Consider the following 22,404-nt stretch of genomic DNA (forward strand, 5'->3'; position numbering starts at 1 on the left):
GAAAAAGATTGAGGGCTGGGCTTATGTGGGAGAGACGATTCTTGTTGTACTGTAGTATTTCTCTATACCAGAAAACTGCGAAAATTGAGAAAAATGGCGGGACACTTTGGGATCTATGCCACCCCAAAAAACTTTTTAAATTCCAACCTAACTCCTAAACTGAAATTTTGCCAATTAAATACTGAAGATGGACTATATGGACCTAAGTATCGGGAAGCTATCCGCGATAAATAGGATTGATAATTGACCTCGTAATTGACTCAAGCGCATTCAGTTACAATGAAGAAATTTCGTTTTGTCGGTTAGAGTGTTAGGCATGCTCATACAAGATACTATGACTATCAAGTTGAAAGTTGAAACTCTGTTTGGTGTGACGTTTGCTACCAGAGCGAAGCGAGGTTCTTAACTTACACTAGTTCCAACATTTTATTCGAATATAAAAGATCGCCGTCGCGTGTGACGTTTCACACGATTCGTGACATTTTATTTATTGTGACGAAGAATAATCTTGCTAAAAATTTGTGAGTCATAATTTGAGAACTTACTGAAATGCAAATAACGTCAGTAATATTTTGAATACTATTTACACCCAGCATCGAATAGTCGCAGTATTATTGTGAATGTTATTTGCGGTAATCTTACAAAATCAGGAGGTACGAATGATTATACCACTCGCTATGAAATCCACAGTTTCTCCAATCGTGTCTGCATATATCCAGGTACAAGTAGCATTTAAAACAATAGTGACACATTTGGACCCGGGTGCAAATTCTCACTTCGTCGCTATATAATGTTCTGTTAGATGATAAAAGATATGATCCGACGCTCGTATTCCTAATCCATCTTAAGCTTGAATAGGTCTAATGTCTCATTAGCCAAAGCTTTTCTGTCAATAGCAGAGCCGTTAAAACTCGTAATCATCAAAAATTGCTCGCATAAGTAATTGTAAAAAAAATATATTTCCATTTAACATCATCATCATCACCTTACATCAAGTGTTATCATCGGAACTATCATTGAATGCAATAATTTTACGGCGCTTCGGAACAGAACTGGAATTGTTATTGCATTTTTTCCGCTTTTCCCTTCGTTCCTTTTTTAGCAACCATTCGGCTCGTTCCAGGACTGACATTTCTTGCTCATTTTCCTCATTTTCGCTGCACTCGTCCACCACAAACGACGTCTATTGAATTTTAATAATAAAAAATGAAAAATTTTGTTCAACGGAAATTTCGTGCTCGTTCAACTTACATCATAGTCGGACTCATTTTCTTCAACGACAGTCTGCGAGAAAATGTTGGTGTTGTGCAGATACGCCTTCGGATTCGCCATTCTGAAGCCATTCTTTCGAACCGGACTTCTACGGAAACAAATTTGATCGATAAAAATGCCTTGTCAGTCAGACTTGATTTGACTTACTTAACAGACTGCATGTAAATCGCTCTCATGTCGACCGACGTGTCGTCATGTACTTCTTCATTGCAAATGATCGAATTCAGCTCTGCGTCGGAAGCATCGTGCTCATCGTCGCTGGAACCATCGGAAACATCACATTCATCGTCGATGAAATGGCACTTTTTGAATGGCTTTCTGAACACAGGCTTGGTAGTGATGCGTTTCGGTGATGATGAATCGTCAAGGACCGTTTCGTCGACTATACGATTCCGCTTGTTGCGGTTTCGATGAATTTTAAATGGTTCGTCTGGAAAAAGAAATTTGGTTGAAATAATTTGCTGTTTTGCTTCATTTACTAGCTAGCGTTCAGTGTCGCGACTGGCTTTAGGATAGCCGGTCCAGCGCTGAAGGAGCAGTACTATGAAGTAACAGATTTAATAGGCATGTTCTTAAGCGGTTAGAACTGAAAAAAAATGTTCAGCTCAAATTATGTGAACTAATGCCATTCATACGTCCCAAATTCAGTTTTAATAGCCAGTTTATTCAAAAACTATTTAGGGACGAGGTCGGTTAATATATTTTTTGACATAATTCACATAATTTCACAAACATCAAAGTAAAAAACAGGAAAAACTTTGTCAAATTACCAGACTCAATGGTTCTTTGTGTGTTATGAACGAAATGACGGAAAATTATTTACTAATTGGGTCAATAAAGTACCATATTGCGATTGCCCGAATATGTGCTATTCCAGACTTGAAACATATTCGCGCTGCAAAATCATTCAATTTTTGTGCGGTTTTTCTTTTAGTAGATTAATGGTAATTCATTTAGTTTCGCCGACTTTCACGTGTGAGTGTAGCATGTTAATGAAAAAGCGATACTCTGTGCAGTTGTTGATGTCGTTCTATTTTTGAGAACTTTAACGGAAAATGGGTCGCTGCGATGTTAGTCCCGTACGAAACGGTATATCAGCATACGTATACGTTAGAGGTTGTCGATTCTGCCGGTCCACAAAGAATACCCCGGAAAATCACTGTTCAGAATTCTCAAATAACTTCTGATGCTGAAAAATCAAGAACAGAAGATTTCCCTTTAATTCTACTACCCTGTTTTGTCTCTCTCTCATAAAGGCCAGTGTCGTCAGCAACAAAAAAGATCAATGTTCGTGAGGGGTATGACTTGCGGAGCAGAAGATTTTCTACCAAACAATAAGCGATATTGCCAAGACTGCAAAGAATCTTCAAGCAAAAATTTTGCAATGGTTGCAACGATATAAGGACAAGACACGACTTTAAAGTTTTCATATTCATATATCGGTCGCATTTATTCAAGAAAATCTCTTGAAATGCTGAAAAAGAGTTTTTCATGGTGTTGTCAACTCTCCGACTACATCCTTTGAAGCGAAAACTTGAACTCGTCACAAAACAATATTCGGCTTTAACTTCCCCAACTGACCATGGCGAATTAAAAACAAACTGTAGCGAACTTACTCGAACATCAAATTCTATTCTTCTGTTCTGAGCATTTTTTGTGGAAACGGCATTTCAGACTCTATTCACTTTAGCAAGCATAGAAAGTAGGTTTTTTCAAAATTTATTTGAATTTGTTAACATAGCTGACCATAATTTCAATGGCCGGCATTAGACTGAAAATTCAGTAGCAGAGAAAGAAAATCTTCAAATGAAAATTCGTTCCGAAGTCTGAAAATATGAAAGTATGAGAAACAACTCACCCAATTCGCTGCCATCATCACTATGCTCTGGTTCTTGTTCGTTACTTCGTTGGTTGCATTTAACATCTAGGCTGCGACAGCTAAGAAACAACGGTGACTTGCTTTGAAGACTGTTCGATGGCATCCTCTCAGAATTGGACTTCAGTGAAAGCGCTTTCAGCCTCGTCAAATTGATTTTACGGCTGAAGACTGACGGCGATCGATCAGCCGTTTTCACTGTACTATTGTTTGGTGATGGTGACTTGAAACTGGTGTTGGTGGTGGGACGTATTGATGGCACTTGGAACCGTATCGACTGTAAATTTTTGGGACTGCTGAGATTCTGAACTGATGGTGATGTTGGAACTGGTGGTGTTGGAATTGGTGAATTTGTCTTTGCAAATGATGCAAACATGTCATCACCGTTATCCAGCTCGAGATGGTTTGATGGTATCTTATTTTCGTAATTACTTAAATATTTGCTAGGCAACTTAATCTCGGATATCACAGGTTGTGAAGACGCGATCACATCCTCCTCTTCTACTTCTTCTACGCGGGTACATTGTTTTCCATTGGATTCTGGCTTGTCGCATTCAACGGAATCATAGGAGCCGAAAATATCTTCAATTGTTCCGATGAAAATCTCCTTGCCGGCTGATTTGTTGGGTGTGGACGAATGATTAATTTCTGATTTTTCTCCATTTGTAGACTTTTGACTTAGGTTTACAATTTTCAAAATTTGCGAGACTGTGTACTCTTGAGATGTTGGATGAGTGACGCTCTTTGAAGCGATTGCAGTGTGTTTGTCGGCGATAGGTTTTTGGCGAGTTGACTGGGAGTGCTTGTCTAGGGATACTTTCATCTCTTTCTCTGGAGCAACAGAATCCGCATCCCTTTCAGAACATTCCACTGGATCGACAAAAATATCCATGACATCACGTATACCCAAAAACGCTAACGCTTCAGTCAAAGTCGACATTTTCCTTTCCCGTTTTCGTTCTTTTTTACTTTCGTTGAGCGATTTACATTTCTCAAACGCTCGTGCCAGCGGAGAGTCTTTTATGCTTCCGAAACTTTTGTTGCTTGTCCTCTTAGACGTTAACGGTGTGCTCGATTTCAGTGGAATCCTCTTCACTGCTACCGGTGTGTTGCAAGGAAACATTTTTGTACCGCTGGCCACCTGTACATCCTCATACTTTGACTCGATTTTATCATAAAATGGAATGAAAGCCTCTGATGTTCCGACGCTCACATCCATGGGTAAAGTATCGTTGGTTTGAGAAATTGTACTACTAGTCGAGCTAACGTCTGATTTCTCTTCCATTTTTTGTATTTTTCCATGACGATTAAAACGGTCGGCTAGTTTCGCTGCGAATGACGGACCGTAGGGTTCGTTCGGCTGATCAAATTCGGGAATGGCCAGAACAGGTCGTTCTTGACGCTGATACCCGTTCAGCAATTTAGAGACACACGACGCATCCCCTATCGTATTTAGAATGATTGATTCGTGAACGGGTGCCAGTGTTTTCGTTGCCAATTTTTCTTTCCAAGCGGAAATGTTACACTTGATGGCATATGCTTTAAGGGCGCTTGACGTTTTCTCATTTTCCATGACTTCCCAGAATGTCGGCACTTTCAGATGATCACTTAGGTCGTCGCTTGACTCACTGCCGGCACAGGCTGGCTCGGTTAATTCTGTCGTTACAACGCTATTGAGATTTCGATGAACTGTTGGCTGGTTCGTGATGGGTCGGAAAAAATTTCGCAAATCTGTTGATGTGGTTGGGGCTTGCAGCGTAGAACGTTTGTTAGATGTGATCTGCTGTTGATGAAAGGTTGTTGTTAGTCATGACCGACAGTTACAGAAGGCATTAGATGGAAATGTGATTTGATATAAGACGAACCGTAGGGTCCATTTGTCATCGCAAAACATGATATCAATCAGAACGTCATAGTGTGGAGGGCAGTAATTTTTTCAAGCCAAATTTTCATTTAGCCTTCACTTCACGTCTACACTTACACTTACACGTCTCTCGTCATCACGATCTTCTTCGGTCTTCGGATGAACTTCCGTGCCAGTGCCAGCCAGAATGAAAGTTTCGACACATTTCGGATTGAATTCGGTTGGCACTAGACGGGGCGACGGACATAAACTATCAACAACATCGGAATGCGTTGCTAGTTTTTTGTTTGTGTAATCTTTGGCTGTCATGGAATCTTTCAGATTACCGTGCTCTTTGCCTTCGGAAACCAACAAGCACACCTTGGATAGGAAAATGCAAATGGTCAGTGTTGGAATTTGGACAATGAATACAGAAAAATTACCATTCCGTTTCGCTTCCGACCCGTTCTGCCCATTCGTTGCACCAAACGAATTGGATTCTTGGTGACATCGAAACAAACGATGAGATCCACTTCGCCACAATCGATCCCTTCTTCTGCGACGCAAGTTGCAATAAGAACGTTGAACACGCCCTGTCGAAAATCGGCCATCGTTGCAATTTGTTGCCTTTGAGTTATTCCCCTTTGACCGGAAGTACTGCCCTGACCTGTAAATTGCGAGGTATATTATGTGGATCGACGTTAATTGACGTGAATACAATGCACGCATCTTACCGATGAAAATGGCTGGTCTAATTCCCGTTGCTCTTTGCAACAACATTTGATGTATGAGAAATGCCGAATCTCTGTACTCGCAGAAAACGATCGCCTGGCTATTGGTAGCGCCCGTAAAATATTTCGACAAACAATTCAGGAGTTCATTGTACTTGGGATGGCCGAAATCAAAATCGGCTGGCAGTGTAACATCAGTGCCACCATTGGCAAACGGATATGATCCAAGATCTTCCCGAACAGCTGACAAAAGTTGCTTGAGCCGATAGTCCTTAGCGACAACAAATTTTTCGTCCGAAGAATCGAAAAAGTTAAGGAACGTCCATAAGCCGTGTCCCTCCAATAGCTCTAATGCATGATACAAGCTGATGCAACAGGCAAAATCGGTTAGGACGGCTGAATGGTGAGGGTGTGTTTGCACTAGAGAGCTATTGTTATATTTTTGTTTCTGAACCACTAGCCAGCCTTTGTGCAAAGTTCTCGTTGATCCAGCGATTACATCGAATCCCAGCAAATTTTGAACGTACGGATCGATGATGTTTAAAAGTTCTTCGCGATACGTTCGAATTTTGTCGGTAAGACGGACGACAATCGTTTCAATTCGTTTACTATGAACATACGGCACCACATCCGGACACTTTTCCGTTCGAACTTCAATGTTCGATATCCATAAATTGTGCACGACCTCGGCCACATCGTTGGTTTTTTGTCCTGGTGTCGCCGACAATGCCAAGACACGGAACATTTCATTCTTTTCCTTTATGATGCGAATCACTTCACAGTAGGCGTACTTTCCTTTGGCTTTGTGCGCTTCATCGATGACCACCAGTTTGATGCTCTGTATGGGGAAATTCGGATCATCGATATCAGACACCACGGATTGGGGCGTTGCGTAGAAAACCCGTTTCAGTTTCCATAGTTTCAAACGGTTTTCCTTCTTCTGCTGTCCAGTTATCTCGGCTGTATCTTCCTTCGATATGCCCATTATCTGGTAGCATGCGTCGATTTGTTGGGCCACTAGTGGCTTTGTGGGTGCCATGAATATTAATTTGCCTTGCGGATACCATCGATAGAAGTTGTACATTACAACAGCGGCGATAAATGTCTTTCCCAGCCCGGTGGGTAAACAAACCTGAAATAGAAGGGTGTACGGAGTGGTGAAATGGATTGGCAAACATTTGAAATCTCAATCACGACAGACACATTCATTCTGAGAGGTTGGTTAAATTATGTGAATTCCATTCATACAGACAACAATCATCGTCATACACATTCTGTTGTTTTTGTTCGTACATGTGCGGCACATGATGTGCCTGGACACAGCTCTTGGAATCTCGCTAAACCTATGGTTCAGTGGTCTGTTTTTGTACTAACCAGAGTATTCTTGAACAGAGCATTGTACACGATATCGTGTTGGTACTTTCGTATGGGATAATTGGTCGGATAAATCCATGTATCGCCCGAATTATTATCGAAACCGTGATGTCTGTCCGTTCTCAGTTGATCTTTTTCATCAAAATGCTTTAATACATTGTCTTCATTGTAATTGTCGAACACACCAGCCGATATTTCCCACAGATCTTCCGAATCATCGTCGACGTTCATTGCAGTAGCCATCGAATGTACGCGATAAAAGACAAAATCGACACAAAAACATTGAACAATCCGAATTTCTTAACACAAAATCTATTTTTTAGTGAAGCAAAAAAATCTTGTTTTCATTTACAATACGACAACATTGAGTGGTAAACACAAAATAGACACAAATGCGCAATCTGCATTATCTACACGTCACTGCTAAAAGAACCCTTTTTTATCCTTACCATGGATGTAGACACATAGACGATATGGCATTGAATTTAGGATAGACGATGGGGGCAATGAAAGTATACTCTACAGGTGTGGTCAAATGACAAAATTTTGCTATTTCCTCCTGCTTGTATGGACAGACCATATTTGGTTTGTATACTGTCATTGGTAAATATTTTAAAAATCATTTTTGCCATATAATAGACACAAATTTTAAAACCTAACCTGTATGTTTATAGGCCTGTTCATTTTAGAGAAATAGTCTCAAATTCATCTGGCATGGTGTCTATCTGGTCCGGAAGGCTAAAATATTGGACCCGTATTTTTTTTAGAATTTTAAAAAATAGTTTAGATCTGGGGAGCGAAGCATTTGTTCATATGTACGAATGCGTTGGTTAGAAGAGTAAAAAAGATATACACCATCATTCTCCTCTCTTCTAACCAACGCTTTCGTACATTTGAACAAATGCTTCGCTCCCCAGATCTAAACTATTTTTTAAAATTCTAAAAAAAATACGGGTCCAATATTTTAGCCTTCCGGACCAGATAGACACCATGCCAGATGAATTTGAGACTATTTCTCAAAAATGAACAGGCCTAATATTTACATAGTTTTAGGATTCCCAGAAATAGACTTAAAGTAGCTTTCGAACAGTAGGAGTGAAGAACTTTTTTTTTGGTAGATACTGCATTTGCATTAGGGTGATCAGTTTGACAATTTTGTAACTGAAATAAATACTTTGGCTATGAAAATACATTAAATACGCTGGTCGCTGGAAGTTTATTTCGTTTCGATTTTTTCCAAGTTAGATTATGAAATGTGGTATTCCTCATTACAACATCTCATTCCAACAACAGTCTTGAAAGGCACAGAAAGAATTTTACTTTGAATCTCGCTTTGAAGCCTTTATTATTGAACAATATTAACTATAAACAGGAAAAAATAGTAAAGTTGTTCCGAAGATACTGCGATATTTTTGTCGGGAACGATTTTTCGAGTATGGCTTCGGTGTTAAGTGTCCAAGAACATTAATTTCCACGAAATGTGACTATCTGTCATTCTACAGCCGAGAAGTCTGACTTAGTTTCACTTGGAGGACTTATCACATCTCTGGTTGTAATTGACCGATTTCCAAAGTTTTACCCAAATTTTGAATGAATCTGGTTAACTTACTATATACCAAAACTAAACCATCTGTCCCTTGCATATAGAGTTATACTCAAGAGGTGTTTATCTCCGAGGCACTCAAAAGCTACATGGGCTGGACACCCAGGCATGTTTGAAAATGACAGAGGCATCATGCCATCTCCAAGGTAAATATAGTATGGAGGTAATGCCATTACCGAATCAGATGGGCGGTGGCACCAAAGTTCGATACAAACGCCATGTCATCGCTTCGTTAAAAGCAAAAAATGGAATAGAAAGTCATAGTCGGGTCTTCTGTTGTGAGATAGTGAAAATATTTTGTGCAACACAAGTAAATCAGTCAACCATTGAAAAAAAAGATGTAATTGGCATCGATCTTATATGCTAGGCCGTGCGTCCACACTATTATTATCACTCCTTCTTGGAATCTTCTGAATTTGGTCTCCAAGCTAATGAGATAAAGTTCCATGAATGTTGCCCTAAGAAATGTAGATTTCGTGCTATTTTCAAACGAATTTTTGATTGTCCAGGTCATGGACACGACAGGTCATGGAATTCTAAATATAACACCACAATGGAAGAGAATTGGGACTATTCATGCCAAGGATTGTTCGGACATATAAAAACGAGCTCGTAGATAATAGCTCTTTCTAAAACCACCGTTCTTCTTTCTAATATAGCCGCTAAAAACTACCAAAGTTTCTTCAGCGCCATCATGTGTCTTCGACAGCTTACTCGATGACATTCATGACATTTCTTGTTTTTGTTTTCTTTTCTTTTTGTCAAACACTTTTGAGTCTCACTGGTCCTCAACATAAGAAAGTAAACAACAGAAACCAATGGACCAAAATATTCAAAACGATTCTTCTCCCCTTATCAACTTCTTTCATTCGGTGCTGCAGCCATCAATATCATGTTCAACACTTTGCGAAGAAGATTATCCAGTGGAAAATTTAATTAGCAGTGACTGTAACAAATCCAACCGAGGATTTATTGGTTATCTGACTAAACCTCCAATTGGCTTAGACATAAAATTAATGTGTCCCATACAGCTAATGTCGATCAAAATATGGCCTGAAGTCGGATCACAAAAATCAACGGGCATCGACATTTTTACCACAATAAATGGAAGCAGTGAAAAGATTGCAAGCTGTAACGACTTGACGATGAGTGAAAATAGTGTGGTGTTCTGTCGAATACATGATTCGTCGGATAATCTAGCCTTACCACAGTCAAAAAAGTGTTTCTTTTTCCGAAATTTCAGAGAGAACGCAAAGATCGATAAGTTTACGATTCGTATATGGAAAACCAGAAATTCCAGTGTTCCGGCAATTAAAAAGGTCTGACTTCGTGACTGTGAACATTTTCTTCGAATTGGAATGTGAAATAAATTTCAAAAATTTCAGATTGAGGTTTGGGGAAAAGTAACCCACAAGTCTGCGTTAAACGAACAGGTGCTGAATTTGTGGCGAACGCGAGACGCAGGTTTGCATAATTCCGATCACTCCATACCACACCAGTCTAACACAACCATAACAAGCCATCAACCCACTCGTTCCAACGAAGCTTCGAGTCAAATTGAAATACCCGATGAACTTTGCGACGCAATCACCCATCAAATTATGACGGTACCAATGACTCTGCCATCCGGAAAGACGGTCGATCAATCGACAATTGAAAAATTCAACAAAATAGAAGCTACATGGGGACGAGAACCATCGGATCCATTCACTGGCCTGACATTCACAAACAACCGTAAACCGATATTCAATTCGGCGTTGAAATCAAGCATCGACATATTGATGACTAAATATCCGAATGCGTTGCAATTGAGCGATGTACCTCGAACGGTCGGAGGAATAGTGAGTGTGAATGGAAAGCGATTGGCTGATGCATCGATCGAAATGTCTTCTAGCGATAATGGGAAAAGGCAGAAGTATTTTGGACATTCGTTGAACGGCATTGATGTTAGTGGGCCAGCAAAGTATTTGTGTCGAGCTGCAACCGAGGAGACTAATAAAATTTCGTGCTACCAGTGTCAATCGACCGACGAACTGTATCGGATAAAAATTTGCGGGAAAGATTTCATTTGCAGGAATTGTTTGTTCAAAATAGATTTTAATGAATGCAACGGTGAATGTAGTTGTCACCGACTGTTTTCGAGGACTGACGTAGAAAGGTATTACAGTAGCCGTAATGCGTTTAATTACAGTTTAAGTTGACTCATCGTTAGAGTGTAAAATAAAATAATTTTTTTATGTAACGGATGAGCAATGAATTTTACTTCAGAAGCGACTCTATCGGGATCTGCCATGAATGTTTTTTCTGCATACGTCCGACAGCATCACAATTCGAGAGTTGGAGGCTTCAACACACAAACAAATTGCTACAAATCGACGGTTCTCTTAATATTACATCTCTAGTATCACCCACGCTCGTTAAAGGGAAAGGAGAAAGCTTGGGCGCACTTTGTCGTTAGAACGTAGAATTACTAAGAGATAAATTGGTCCATTTTGTGTGTCAAGGACATCAACAGCTACGATGACTGCCAGAGGTATAATGGACTCATCAACTTTCGATGCACTATGTAAGAACGTGATCCTGTTCTACTGTTCACTTTAACACATTCAAAATAATTGCGGCCTGTCAACTTTCGGAACCCTGTACTTTACTTAAACAGTCGTGGAATACCTCCAAATAAATTTCTAAAAATCTAGAATTCAGTTTTGGATTTTTAGAAATTTATTTGGAGGCATTCCTCGACTATTTACGTAAAGTCCAGGGTACCGAAAGTTGGCAAGCCGTAATTAATTTCAATGTGGACGATATACAAACACAATGTCATACAGGAGACGTGGAGACGTTGTGACATGATTCATTTATGAGTCGTCTACGTCCCACCCTCGTAAAACGTTGAAAATCAGAATTAGAATGAGAACGTACTATGACGAAGACAATGTAATTGTTTAACACATAGGGTATGATGATGATGTTTATGTAAGTTTAGGACAACTTTTGTAACTAATTTTTTGTTAATTCCAGTCAACAACCATTGATAATAACTGTGAATTACAGTCGAAATATTTGGTGACCATTAAATGAAACTTGAGCAATTCCGATATACCAATCTTTAAGTTGAAAATATGGTATTCCAATGAGGTGAGCTTAGATATCAGGGAGAAGATTTGCTGGTATATTTCGGGACCCATTTTTCGGGACCAAAGCAAATAGTTTGAGCATTGTTAACGGTCAAATAACGTCTTGCTCACGTAGCAGCCCATCGCTACACTTATACATTATGCGTCAATGTGACAAATTTTAGTTTGTAAAATGGCATTATTGTTTCGCATCAATGTAATTTCCAAGAAGCTTTCCAGCCTTTGCCGTTTATATACCCAAACATTTGATAAACAAGTTATTCTAGCCCCATTCGCTTGTCGACAGCGAAATATATTCACAAACAGTTGCAGCATTTACTTTTCCAAAAAGAAAGTGGACGAGGTCAAGGCACCCAAATGTCCCGATTTCGAACAATTTTTTACCAAAGTGAAAAAAGGTCAAGTTAACAAAAATGATGGAGAGCAATTAGGTAACAGCGGTGGCGACAAACGGAAATCACCTTTCATTCAACCACCGATTTTTGACGACAAAAGAAAGGTTGGACCACCACTACGATCTGCTATTGAGAAGAAGGCTTTACCAATACTACCAACGCAAACGAGTGACGCCGAAGACAAGCCTCCACCAAATGTTCAAAATAAAAATGAGTTGAAACCTAGGACCTCGGATGACAAAGTGAAACAACCTGATAGACCACAAGCATCGGAGAAAAAGTTCTCTTCGGCAAAGACTTTAGATGAATTTAAACAGTTTGCATTGATGCCGCAATCCTGGGGTCCTAAAACCCCTGCAGTAGAATCAAATCCATCACAACAAAATAAAATCGTTCCTCCTCAACAATCGCAAGCTATCGAGGACAGCAAAGAAAAACTTAGTAAGACGAGTAAGCCGCCAACCGATGGAGACAACAATAAGTATGCAAGAAAATACGTTTGGGTAGCTGCAGCTGCTGCTCTACTTGGAACGACTTTGGTACGTACGCACCTCTCTACAGTTCATACATTTTTTATTACGACTTTTTGCTGATGTCGTATGTTGTCTGGAAATGATTTGCAAGCCGGAATTCTAGCAACTGATTCGAACCATTTCCACAGTTTTTTTCTACGAAGAAATCAAATCCAGATAAACCTTCGATCAAGATCAACGAAGATGAAGCCGTACCTATCAGAGTTGTGACAACTGAAGTCGAGGGTCCCTTACAGATTCCAAATAAAGTTCCCTACTTGATAATTGGAGGAGGAGCCGCAAGCTGGTCTGCATTCAAAGCTATCAAAGAACATGTCCCCAAGGCCAAGGTTTTTTCATGCGCTTAATTTCTAATTTCTTCTAACCACAACTCTCCTAACAAATGACCACAAAGGTACTTGTTGTTTCAAACGAAAAGCACCCGCCATATAAGCGCCCACCATTGTCGAAAGACCTTTGGTCTTCTGGAACCAATTTAAATGAAATTGACCAACAAATTTACTTGGAACCTGCGGATTTCTATATAGATCCAATGCAGTTGTTGAACGAAGAGAATGGTGGAATATCCATTGTCACGAATCGTACAGCTAAGAATCTGAATTTATGTGAAAGAAAGGTGGTCCTAACTGACGGCACAGAAATCGAATACGAGGAATGTTTGTTGGCCATTGGTTCGAAACCGCGGAATTTACTAGTTTTCCAGACTGCACCACTTCGAATCCGGAATAAAATCAGTTTTTTTAGAAATTTGAACGATTTTCAGTCCGCCAAGGAAATTTTAAGTGAATCGGAATCGATTGCTGTAATTGGTGGCGGATTCCTCGCCAGTGAAATTTCATTCGCTTTGTCGACATACGCCAACAGCAAGAAGCTGAACGTGAAGATATATCAATTATTTCATGAAAATGCAAACATGGACATGACTTTACCACAATGTTTAAGCGATTGGACGACGAACAAACTGACCGACTATGGGCTGTCTATAATGCCGAACACGCAAGTGCACAGTGTGCATATGGAAAATTCGAAACTAAAACTGAGTTTACTGAGTGGCCAGGTGCTTGTGGTTGATCATGTCATTGTAGCCATGGGATCTCAACCAGATTACACATTCATCCAAATGTCAGGACTAAAGTTAGCTAGCCAAGACTGTGGTATCGCTGTGAATAGGAGACTCGAAGCATTGCCTCATTTATATGTGGTACGTGGTACAGGCGTTGATCTTAGTTGTCAATTTAAGATTTATCAACTAAATTACTAAAAGTTTTAGGCTGGAGATGCTGCCTGTTTACCAGGGTATTTGGGTAAAGAAACCGAGACAAGCTACGATCATGCAATAGCGACCGGTCGGATAGCTGGCGAAAATATGACTGGGCAAAGTAAAATTTTCTCGGTTTTTTATATCTCTAAATTTTCCTGCACCATTTCCATTGCAGAAAAATCCTTTGCTCACCAAAGTATGTTCTCATCGAATGTGGCACCAAAAATGTCATTCCAAAGCATAGGACGTATAGACTCAGAACTGGCAACAGTTGGAGTGTTTTCCTCTCCCCCAGACAATGTCACCGATGGCATCGATGGTGTCTCCAGAGGTGTAGTATTTTACATGAAAAACGATCGTGTGGTGGGAATTCTGTTGTGGAATGTTCTCAATAAAATTAATGTAGCGCGACAGGTAATTGCCGAGGGAAGGACGTTGTACGATCTGAATGAAGTAGCAAAACGTTTTCAAATTGACGAAACTGAATCAATTATTTAAAAATTGTCCGTTTTACACCACAAATATTTTGTTTCGTGCTTGTTCACCCTTTTTGTATCCATATAATCTACAGATGTATCGAAACTAAAGCGAAATTGAAATTGTCTAGGTTGTCTTTTATAAGAATAGTGAGAATAGCATCCTAAGACAATTACATCTCACAGAGTATAATATTGAGTTTCAGATGGAAATACAGTTAACACCAACCAAATTTGTGACGCAATTTACGTCAGCTGTTTTTAAGCTGCCTTACACGTGTTTGTAGAAGTTAAATAGTCACGCGCGCGTGGTAGTGGTAGAACCGTAAACACTAAACACTATAACGCAGTGAGGATGTATGAGAAAGCTGAAAAAACAGTTAAAGAAAATTTCTTCACAAATTTCGTTGGGGTTAACTGAACTTCTGAGAATACGAATATTTTTACCGCCTTTTTAGTCCTCTGACGGTTTACAATGTTTTGGGAATAGTGTCTGAATTTCAAGATGCGTTCTGTGATTTTCCTTGACATTATTGAATTCATTGAAGGATAAATTAAGTTACCAACAGTGCTAACACCGAAGCTGATGTCAATTGAGTGATGTTAAAGTCAGATTCGGTGCTTGAAAGTGCTATAGAAATACATAGACATACATCGAGAGATAGCGTGGTGGCGCTGTCATCTAAACATGTCTTTATGACCACGTAATTTTAGGGATCGACTTGTCTGGAGCGTATGAATTGTTGTGTTGTTTAGCATCAATGCTATCATTTCAACTCTCGACAACTCTAAGGAACTACCCAAAAATCACGGTTAAATTTACTATACTATTTATGCACAAGACTGTAAACTTTGGGTAACACAAGCAGATTTGAAAATTCTATTTTGGTGAGTTTCTTTGTGTGATGTGTTCCCGGGTATTTTATAAAAACGATGGCCTCCTTAAGATTTAAAGACTTGGTTCTGTAAACTGTCATTGAAAACGCGAGGCGACCGGCTGTCTTATAGAAGTTCTCAAGTAGAAACCGTGACCGTGATTACCACTCTGTAATCCTAATTTATAACATAGCTAACGCCGACCCGTACGAAACACCTATTCGTATCAAAAGCCTTTACTGTGAAACTCTTCATTTCTTTTACTTCATTCTCTACTGAAAAGCTATTCGCCCTTTAAAGTCACTTACATTATCTTTCTTTGCCTTGTTAGCATATACAAATAAATTGCCGGAGGCAATATAGACAGCCCCGTACGAAGTCAACTTTCATAAATTCCTATTTAAACAGCTATATACCGCTATATTTACCTATATTTTCCTATAAATAAACATTCCACAGATAAATATGCTATTATATAGCTCTATATGCCTGTATATAGCTCAATATAGGTGAATATAGATATATATAGATGTCCATATATGGAATGTCTGAAACACCCCACACACATAACAAATTATTTCCATGTTAACAGAAACTCTCTAAGTACCATTTTTCCCAAGATATCACTTTTATTAAAATCCAATATGGCCGCCGGCAGCCATTTTGTTAGGAGACTGGAAATTTTAAAGATTCGCCTGTAGCGCATCGAAATTTTAACCTTGCTTGTGATCATCATTTCTTCCATCCTTCGATGAAATACATGCAAATGATGTAGGTCGACGAAGGAAGTGTATTGACTAAAAACCACATATTTGAGGAAATTATTCTATGCGAGGAAAATGTATTTCTCAGCATTTGTCCAAAATTTGAGGAACGGAAAGAAGCCTGACCCGTATTCAACCTGGTTTTATTTAAACATACAGTCTCGCAAGGTTGAAATACGACATGGTTCTGATTCGGGAGTTGTGGTTTGTAATTGAATTCACAAGAATTTCGTTTGACAAATGAAGATCTGGATTTCTGTTTGCTGAATTTTTATACTAAAATACCAAATCTAGATTTTCGTTTGTTTGACGAAATTTATATGGGATCTATTACAAACCCTTACCTCAGAAACATGTCAGATATTATTCTTCCGCGACATGCATTAGTTAACCTTAATCTTTAACACCTCCTTTTCGTGAAGGTTTCAAGCCCTCTATTCAGGTTTATGATCTATACAGCTACAGGTCATGTCAAAGTATACTTTTAAAAAAAATCTCATCTCTCTCATCTCATATAAAGCCTTAGAATTTGTTGGTGGAATGGACTTAAATGACTTACAGACTTTTTCTAATGCGTAACTTTAGTGAAAATTAGAAAAAAATGTCCGAAATTTTTGTAGAAAATGTCCGAAATTTTTATGAATTGTCCAAAATGTCCGAATTTCGGACAAAGCAAAATTTAGTGGGACGCCTGGGCCTAGCGGACACCTTTCAAATCTCGTCAGCTATTTTCCCCGTATCAAGACAAAGTTCTACCAAATCCAACTCTTGAAGTTGCTTCATACAACGAAGTAAAATAGATCGAAAAATGAACTGTATGTCATAATCGGCCAGTTTAAATGTCATTCGAAATAGAAGAAGAAGAGAAAATCACCGATAACCTTAAAGAGAATACTGCAGACTGAAAATAAGTTATTGCAGACCAAGAATAATGTCCAATATTTTAAAGATTGTGTTGGGACGTTCAAGTGAGCATCAAATTCATTAAATTAACATTATACGCTGTGCATTCTATTCAAATTAAATCCTTTTTAAAGCCACCATCCCGCGTCACTTTTCGACAACATCTATTCGAACAAACACTGCATCAACAACACCCGACGGGGACGAACCAATTCATATAGAAAATCCATTTCAAAAGGAAAAGCGACAGTGCATCTTATGCCGGCTGAATATTCATCCCGATTATAAGAATGTGCGGCTGTTGTCGCAATTCCAGAGTCCGTACACGGGTCGGATTTACGGTCGACACATAACCGGATTGTGCAAAGCCAAGCAAGAGGAGGTCGAGCTGCAGATTATAAAAAGTCAATCGTCCGGACACATGCCAACGTATCACAAATTAATGGACTTTGTCAACGATCCCAAATTATTTGATCCGAATCGTCCGATACGGCCGCATAAATATTAATGGATGAGACAAGTGTAACATTTGTGACTAATTTTCAAATAATAACAAAATGCTGATGTAAGTAGTACATCCGGGCCTTTATTCCGCTGCATCTAATTCAAACAGCCCCGGATCGATATTAAAGTGGGCCAGAATTGCACTGACTTCCTCTCTCGGGTGAATTTTTTCCTGAATGTCCTCGATTGTTTTCAGTCCGGCTGCTCTCCACTTTATTATCAGCGCTTCCAGTTCGGATATTTGTTGCTGATACTTCTCCGTCGTTGTGATCTGTTTTTTCATTCGATCGATTTCGTTCTGCAGTAATGTCTCTGACGACGATTCAGAGTTAATTTTTTCACTTGCTTCCTCTGACGGCGGCACATTATCACAGTTTTCGATTTTGGCCGATGATTTCGGTTCTTCATAGCGTGTGCTAAGAAGCTCAGCATTTGGTTCGAGCTTAAGTCTCTTTGGTTCTTTCGGGGATTTCGCATTCTGCGATCGCAATCGTTTTCGGGTCATGGTCTCATTTGTGTCCTTGCACAAGGAGAGCTTATGTCTTGCAATATTTGGCTTAGCGGTGAACGTAGTTCGGGCGATTCTGGAATTCACTGAATCCGATACTCTTCCGATTGGTTCGTTTGGCTCAGTTGCAGTATTTTCATCTTTACGTTGCAAAGAAGTGACTGCCGAGTCGGTGATAGTCTGCAAATAAAAAATTCAGATTCAGAAGACGAAATTAGGTGACGTCAGGATCGAAAAGTTGTTACCTCAATTGGACGGATTGGACTGATGGGAATTGTGTTTGATTTGTTAACGCCAACACCTCGAGACAACCCCAAAGTACGTCTTTTGAGTGTCGTAGGTGTAGTATTTGACGTTATGTCCATTTGTTTAATTCGTTAAAAGGGAAACAGTAGTCACAGGCACACTTGAACAAATCACTTGAACAAAAATTCGATTGTTTATCAACAATTCATACAGAAAACGGCTGACACACTAAGTTTTGTTGTGCAAAGGACGAATCAATAACTCAGTTCGTATGGGCTGCGTTTTTTCCACAAATGGCCTTATTGACGACGTTGAGTGATCATTTCAATAATGATAGTGCGACGAAAAAAACAAAACAATTAATCCAATGCAGAGGTCAGTCTCAAAAGAAAACAAAGTTTCTAACAGACTATAGGGGGAATTTTGCATTTCCAATAATTTGCCTACGAAAGTCAATCGTGTAATAATAATCCTGTCAGGAAAATTCATTTGAAGATCTGTGACCGTGACAGCTAGATTTCTCATCACTTAATTTTATTGAAAGGCCGTAATGTAGCGCAAATTGCAAATCGAGTGCGCTCAATTTATTGGTGTAAAGTACGCGCTCAATTTTACCTCTGACAACTTTCATGTTGTGGAAAGTGGGATGTCTTCGATGTCTTCGATGGTTTTTAAATTCCACATATTTATGTCCGTGTGTGTATGGTGTGTATGTGTTTACACGGTGGATCCATCCAACCATTGTTTATGTCACAACATAAAAAATGTCAACAAATTTCAAGTACAATTTGAATAAAAGCCTGAAAAAGTACGTCAAATACATTCCTCAACTGTCGAAACCAGTGCTAAGGGTATTGATACAAGGTCAGTGCAAAATGTGATCCAATTCGAAGCCATATGTTAAGATTCCAATCATAATTCCAGTCTCAGTCCATTACATTGAAAGTCGTAACTGCCCATCCGAGGTGTTAGACATAGCGCTGAACAAACTGTCCCACACTGGCTGCGAAATACCGGAGAACTTCTACGAACTATTTTCGGCATGCATTCAAATCATGCAATTGTTTTTACGCACTCCCAAGGGTAGTGTCAAGAACGAAGAGTTGCGAGAAAATCTGCGAGATTTACGGTTCAGCGAGGAATGCATCGACGATATCTGCAAAGTGTTGCACAACCATCGAGACTCATTGACACAAAACTACTGCGAGGTGAAAAGCTTACGGACGCCACCGAAACGAATCAATTGGTGCATCAATTTGTCGCTGATTGAGAGGTGAGCAATGGTTTTGTATTGTTTGTGGCCACGGAATACGCGGATTATTTGCAAAGTGGCCGAAATTTTAACCGATTTTCCGTTACAGTGGCATCACAAGAATAGCTCAACCGTCGATCGTACTGCATTTACAAATGAGAAACGGCGAATATCGTACGTTCGAGGTACCTATGGTTATGTTTCACAAATTACGATACTCGGTGGCTTGTTTGTTGAAAGAGTTTCAAGCATTAGAAAGTCGACAAATAATGAAAAAATAACTTTCGTTCGTTCATGTAAGAGTGATTTAAGTAAATTGTGCAATAAAAATAAATCGTATAGCGATATGCCGTGCAGCATCGTAACCTACTTGCTTAATTCCTAATGTAAATATGGATATGGTCGTGAGGTTCGTAAGTCATTTTACGATTAGTTAATAATGGACAATGGTTTTATTTTTTGCATATTTGACCTTTTCGAAACGAAACGACATCCAATGCATCACATTCAACGTGATTTGAATGATTTGGAAAGGGTGTGCGTGCACCTATGAGTCACATACGATATTTTCAACAGATTTTCTTTATAAAATATTGAAGAACCTAGAACACGTTTAGTGTGCTCGGGATCGGTAACAGTTCTAATCGGCTGTGAACTCTAAACGTTTCGATCTGAAGAGATTATTGGAATTATTTGACCAGGTCTCGAGTGACATACTTCTGGGCAAATTCACGAGCGTTCCATTGATTTCGGTTATTCCGTTTGTAGTTGTTGCACCGAATAGAAATAGTTTATCCCGCGCTAGTCTAATCTAGATGACCTTTCAAATCTTAGCCGATTTGAAATTTTTTTTATTTATAATTTGTATTCTGAAAAGATCTTAGTTCTTACAGGTTGGGATGATGATGAGGGCTAAGCCTGACCACCTTTTCTGGGTACATGTGAATTTCTTTAAAAAAAATTAAAAAAAAAACTGAAAAAGTCGATTTTTCACCCTGAACGATAATTAAAATGGATTGGTTGATTCATTCAACAGCAGTCATTAAAATCGAGAATGAGGGGAATCGATAATGTCAATTGGAAGATAAAGGGGGATTGTTTTGAAAGAACAGCCAACCGAACACATTTTCCAGTGGACTTCTTTCAAAAATGTTCCGGAAATTTCTTCAGGTACGGTAAACGAAGAAACGTGTTCGGATGTGTTTCGAATGCCGGAGATCACGCTAGAAGTTCACTGAAATAGTCAAAATTTGACCCATTTTTTCTAACTACTCATATCTCAGTGTGGACATCCCCATTCCCCATGACCTTTTACGTTTCATGTACCTGGAGAGATTTCCACAAGAAAACTGCATGCTTTCGGTTTTGATCAACTCCCATTATCCGGACAAGCGTCGAGATTATTTTTTTTCAACGTTGTTTCGGCTTCTGAGGAATTCGTTTCAAGGCACACATAAAAAGGCCGCTGGAAAATGCGTCCAAATTCGGCAAACAGCTTTTCAAAAGAAGTTCCTTAAACATCGATGAAGATCAGTTGGGTAGATTGAAAGCTAGAGTTCCTGCAGTGAGCTGAGGTTGGATGATTCCTTACCGGATCCATAGACCTGGAAAAACACATTAAAAACCAAGTAAAAACAACGGTTCCCAGATGAAAAGTTTGTGAGGCTTTTGGTGCATTAATGTGAATTCTAAGAGGTGTATGGTCCTAAGGTCATTTCAGATGTTTGGAGGAATTACTCTTTTAACCACACTAATGGTCTTTTTTTTGAAGAAAAAAGAATAATTTAATTTAAAAAGAACTTGAAAAGGCAAAAGTTAAGGAGGATCTCAGTTAGCACCTCACCTAGAACCAGTCAGTTAATTCACGGACTAAAACTTTGTCAACCTTTGAAACGGTTCCAACAAAATATTGTATATGCATGACGATTCTCAGACGCTAACCTGATCATCCGATATACAACCTAAATAATAAATCAAATCTAACCCGCGATTTACGTCTGTGTAACCAAGTACCTACATTGAATTGTTTCTTGTAAAATTCTTGTTACGAAATGATAAACCACCAAGACATATTAAATGTCCCAATTTGACGAACAATATGTGGACAATTTACATAATCGCGCGTCTAACATTTTTTAACGTTTTGCAAACGCACTGTTTCAAATTCTCATTTTATTCCATTTACAAAATTTTGTTGCTCATAAATATTGAGTGAGTTGAGTTATATACATCGTATTTATCGTATGGATAACTATTTTTTGCAAGGTTAATTTTAATTTTCGGTGTGTTATAAATTCGTTATCATCTTTTCATGAAAATGTTTTTTTTTTTTTGTTATGGTGACAAATATGTACCGATGTGATTCCTGATATACAAACTGAAAATAAAAATTTTTGTTTTGTATAAAAAATATGTTTCGCTTGGTGTTGTTAGCAGACCTTTGCTGTCTGACGGTCGGTACCTTAGAATCACCAAATTTTCCAGTCAAAAATTCAAAACATTAAAATTTGAACCAACAAAACGAGTCGATCGATACCATTCCACTGACCTCTGTTAAAGCAAATTTAAGTCAACAGCATGAAAACAACAATCGTGTGTGCAATGTGCATACAATTCAGTACAGTTTCAATAAATTTTTACTTTCTGAAATGCTTCTCTGAACTGAATTAATTGCAAACAGTTTTCGGAATTGATCTGACGATGTTCTTTCAATCGCAACAGAATTTTATACGATAGTGTTTTGAGTTGGGAAATAAAGTCGCTTTACAAAGTTATGTGACCTTTAGGAATTATGTAGATTTTACAGTAAAAACTGAAACGTTGAGATAATGTATAGTTTTTAGAAGAGTA

General features: G+C 38.9%; 6 protein-coding genes across 11 annotated transcripts; 4 read left to right on the top strand and 2 right to left on the bottom strand.

Annotated features, from left to right (window-relative positions):
• Nucleotides 1-940: 940 nt before the first annotated feature.
• On the bottom strand, nucleotides 941-7,484 carry LOC119068276 (Fanconi anemia group M protein). Of its 4 annotated transcripts, none has more exons than XM_037171808.1 (8): nucleotides 7,097-7,484; nucleotides 5,726-6,854; nucleotides 5,435-5,658; nucleotides 5,136-5,372; nucleotides 3,131-4,928; nucleotides 1,420-1,702; nucleotides 1,252-1,360; nucleotides 941-1,183 (listed from the first exon to the last, which is right to left on the bottom strand). In XM_037171808.1, exons 1-8 carry the CDS (start codon nucleotides 7,337-7,339, stop codon nucleotides 992-994), a joined length of 4,215 nt encoding a protein of 1,404 aa, XP_037027703.1. In that variant the 5' UTR covers nucleotides 7,340-7,484; the 3' UTR covers nucleotides 941-991. The 4 variants fall into 4 exon arrangements, with proteins under 4 accessions (XP_037027703.1, XP_037027702.1, XP_037027700.1 ...); XM_037171807.1 differs by having other exon boundaries at nucleotides 3,131-4,931; XM_037171805.1 differs by having other exon boundaries at nucleotides 5,130-5,372.
• Nucleotides 7,485-9,469: 1,985 nt separating this feature from the next.
• Nucleotides 9,470-10,937, top strand: LOC119068280 (RING finger protein 37). The gene is made up of 2 exons (XM_037171812.1): nucleotides 9,470-10,018; nucleotides 10,085-10,937. The coding sequence occupies exons 1-2, from the start codon at nucleotides 9,518-9,520 to the stop codon at nucleotides 10,898-10,900; spliced, it is 1,317 nt and encodes a 438-aa protein (XP_037027707.1). The 5' UTR covers nucleotides 9,470-9,517; the 3' UTR covers nucleotides 10,901-10,937.
• A 990-nt stretch (nucleotides 10,938-11,927) lies between these two features.
• LOC119068278 (apoptosis-inducing factor 1, mitochondrial-like) lies at nucleotides 11,928-14,629 on the top strand. Of its 2 annotated transcripts, none has more exons than XR_005086126.1 (5): nucleotides 11,928-12,770; nucleotides 12,893-13,093; nucleotides 13,159-13,965; nucleotides 14,029-14,143; nucleotides 14,201-14,213. XR_005086126.1 is itself a non-coding variant. In XM_037171809.1 (5 exons), the coding sequence occupies exons 1-5, from the start codon at nucleotides 12,009-12,011 to the stop codon at nucleotides 14,521-14,523; spliced, it is 2,202 nt and encodes a 733-aa protein (XP_037027704.1). In that variant the 5' UTR covers nucleotides 11,929-12,008; the 3' UTR covers nucleotides 14,524-14,629. The 2 variants fall into 2 exon arrangements, 1 of the variants encoding a protein (XP_037027704.1); XM_037171809.1 differs by having other exon boundaries at nucleotides 11,929-12,770; nucleotides 14,035-14,143; nucleotides 14,201-14,629.
• Nucleotides 14,630-16,949: 2,320 nt separating this feature from the next.
• On the top strand, nucleotides 16,950-17,621 carry LOC119068284 (28S ribosomal protein S18c, mitochondrial). Its single transcript, XM_037171818.1, has 2 exons — nucleotides 16,950-17,109; nucleotides 17,179-17,621. The coding sequence occupies exons 1-2, from the start codon at nucleotides 17,073-17,075 to the stop codon at nucleotides 17,550-17,552; spliced, it is 411 nt and encodes a 136-aa protein (XP_037027713.1). The 5' UTR covers nucleotides 16,950-17,072; the 3' UTR covers nucleotides 17,553-17,621.
• LOC119068282 lies at nucleotides 17,606-19,027 on the bottom strand. 2 transcript variants are annotated; one of them, XM_037171816.1, is made up of 3 exons: nucleotides 18,831-19,027; nucleotides 18,302-18,462; nucleotides 17,606-18,236 (listed from the first exon to the last, which is right to left on the bottom strand). In XM_037171816.1, exons 2-3 carry the CDS (start codon nucleotides 18,419-18,421, stop codon nucleotides 17,631-17,633), a joined length of 726 nt encoding a protein of 241 aa, XP_037027711.1. In that variant the 5' UTR covers nucleotides 18,422-18,462; nucleotides 18,831-19,027; the 3' UTR covers nucleotides 17,606-17,630. The 2 variants fall into 2 exon arrangements, with proteins under 2 accessions (XP_037027711.1, XP_037027710.1); XM_037171815.1 differs by lacking the exon at nucleotides 18,831-19,027 and having other exon boundaries at nucleotides 18,302-18,656.
• A 1-nt stretch (nucleotide 19,028) lies between these two features.
• LOC119068283 (COMM domain-containing protein 5) lies at nucleotides 19,029-19,919 on the top strand. The gene is made up of 3 exons (XM_037171817.1): nucleotides 19,029-19,166; nucleotides 19,227-19,575; nucleotides 19,664-19,919. Exons 1-3 carry the CDS (start codon nucleotides 19,067-19,069, stop codon nucleotides 19,833-19,835), a joined length of 621 nt encoding a protein of 206 aa, XP_037027712.1. The 5' UTR covers nucleotides 19,029-19,066; the 3' UTR covers nucleotides 19,836-19,919.
• Nucleotides 19,920-22,404: the final 2,485 nt, after the last annotated feature.

Source organism: Bradysia coprophila (genome assembly GCF_014529535.1).
Source record: "Bradysia coprophila strain Holo2 chromosome X unlocalized genomic scaffold, BU_Bcop_v1 contig_173, whole genome shotgun sequence".
Classification (NCBI taxonomy): Eukaryota; Metazoa; Arthropoda; class Insecta; order Diptera; family Sciaridae; genus Bradysia; species Bradysia coprophila.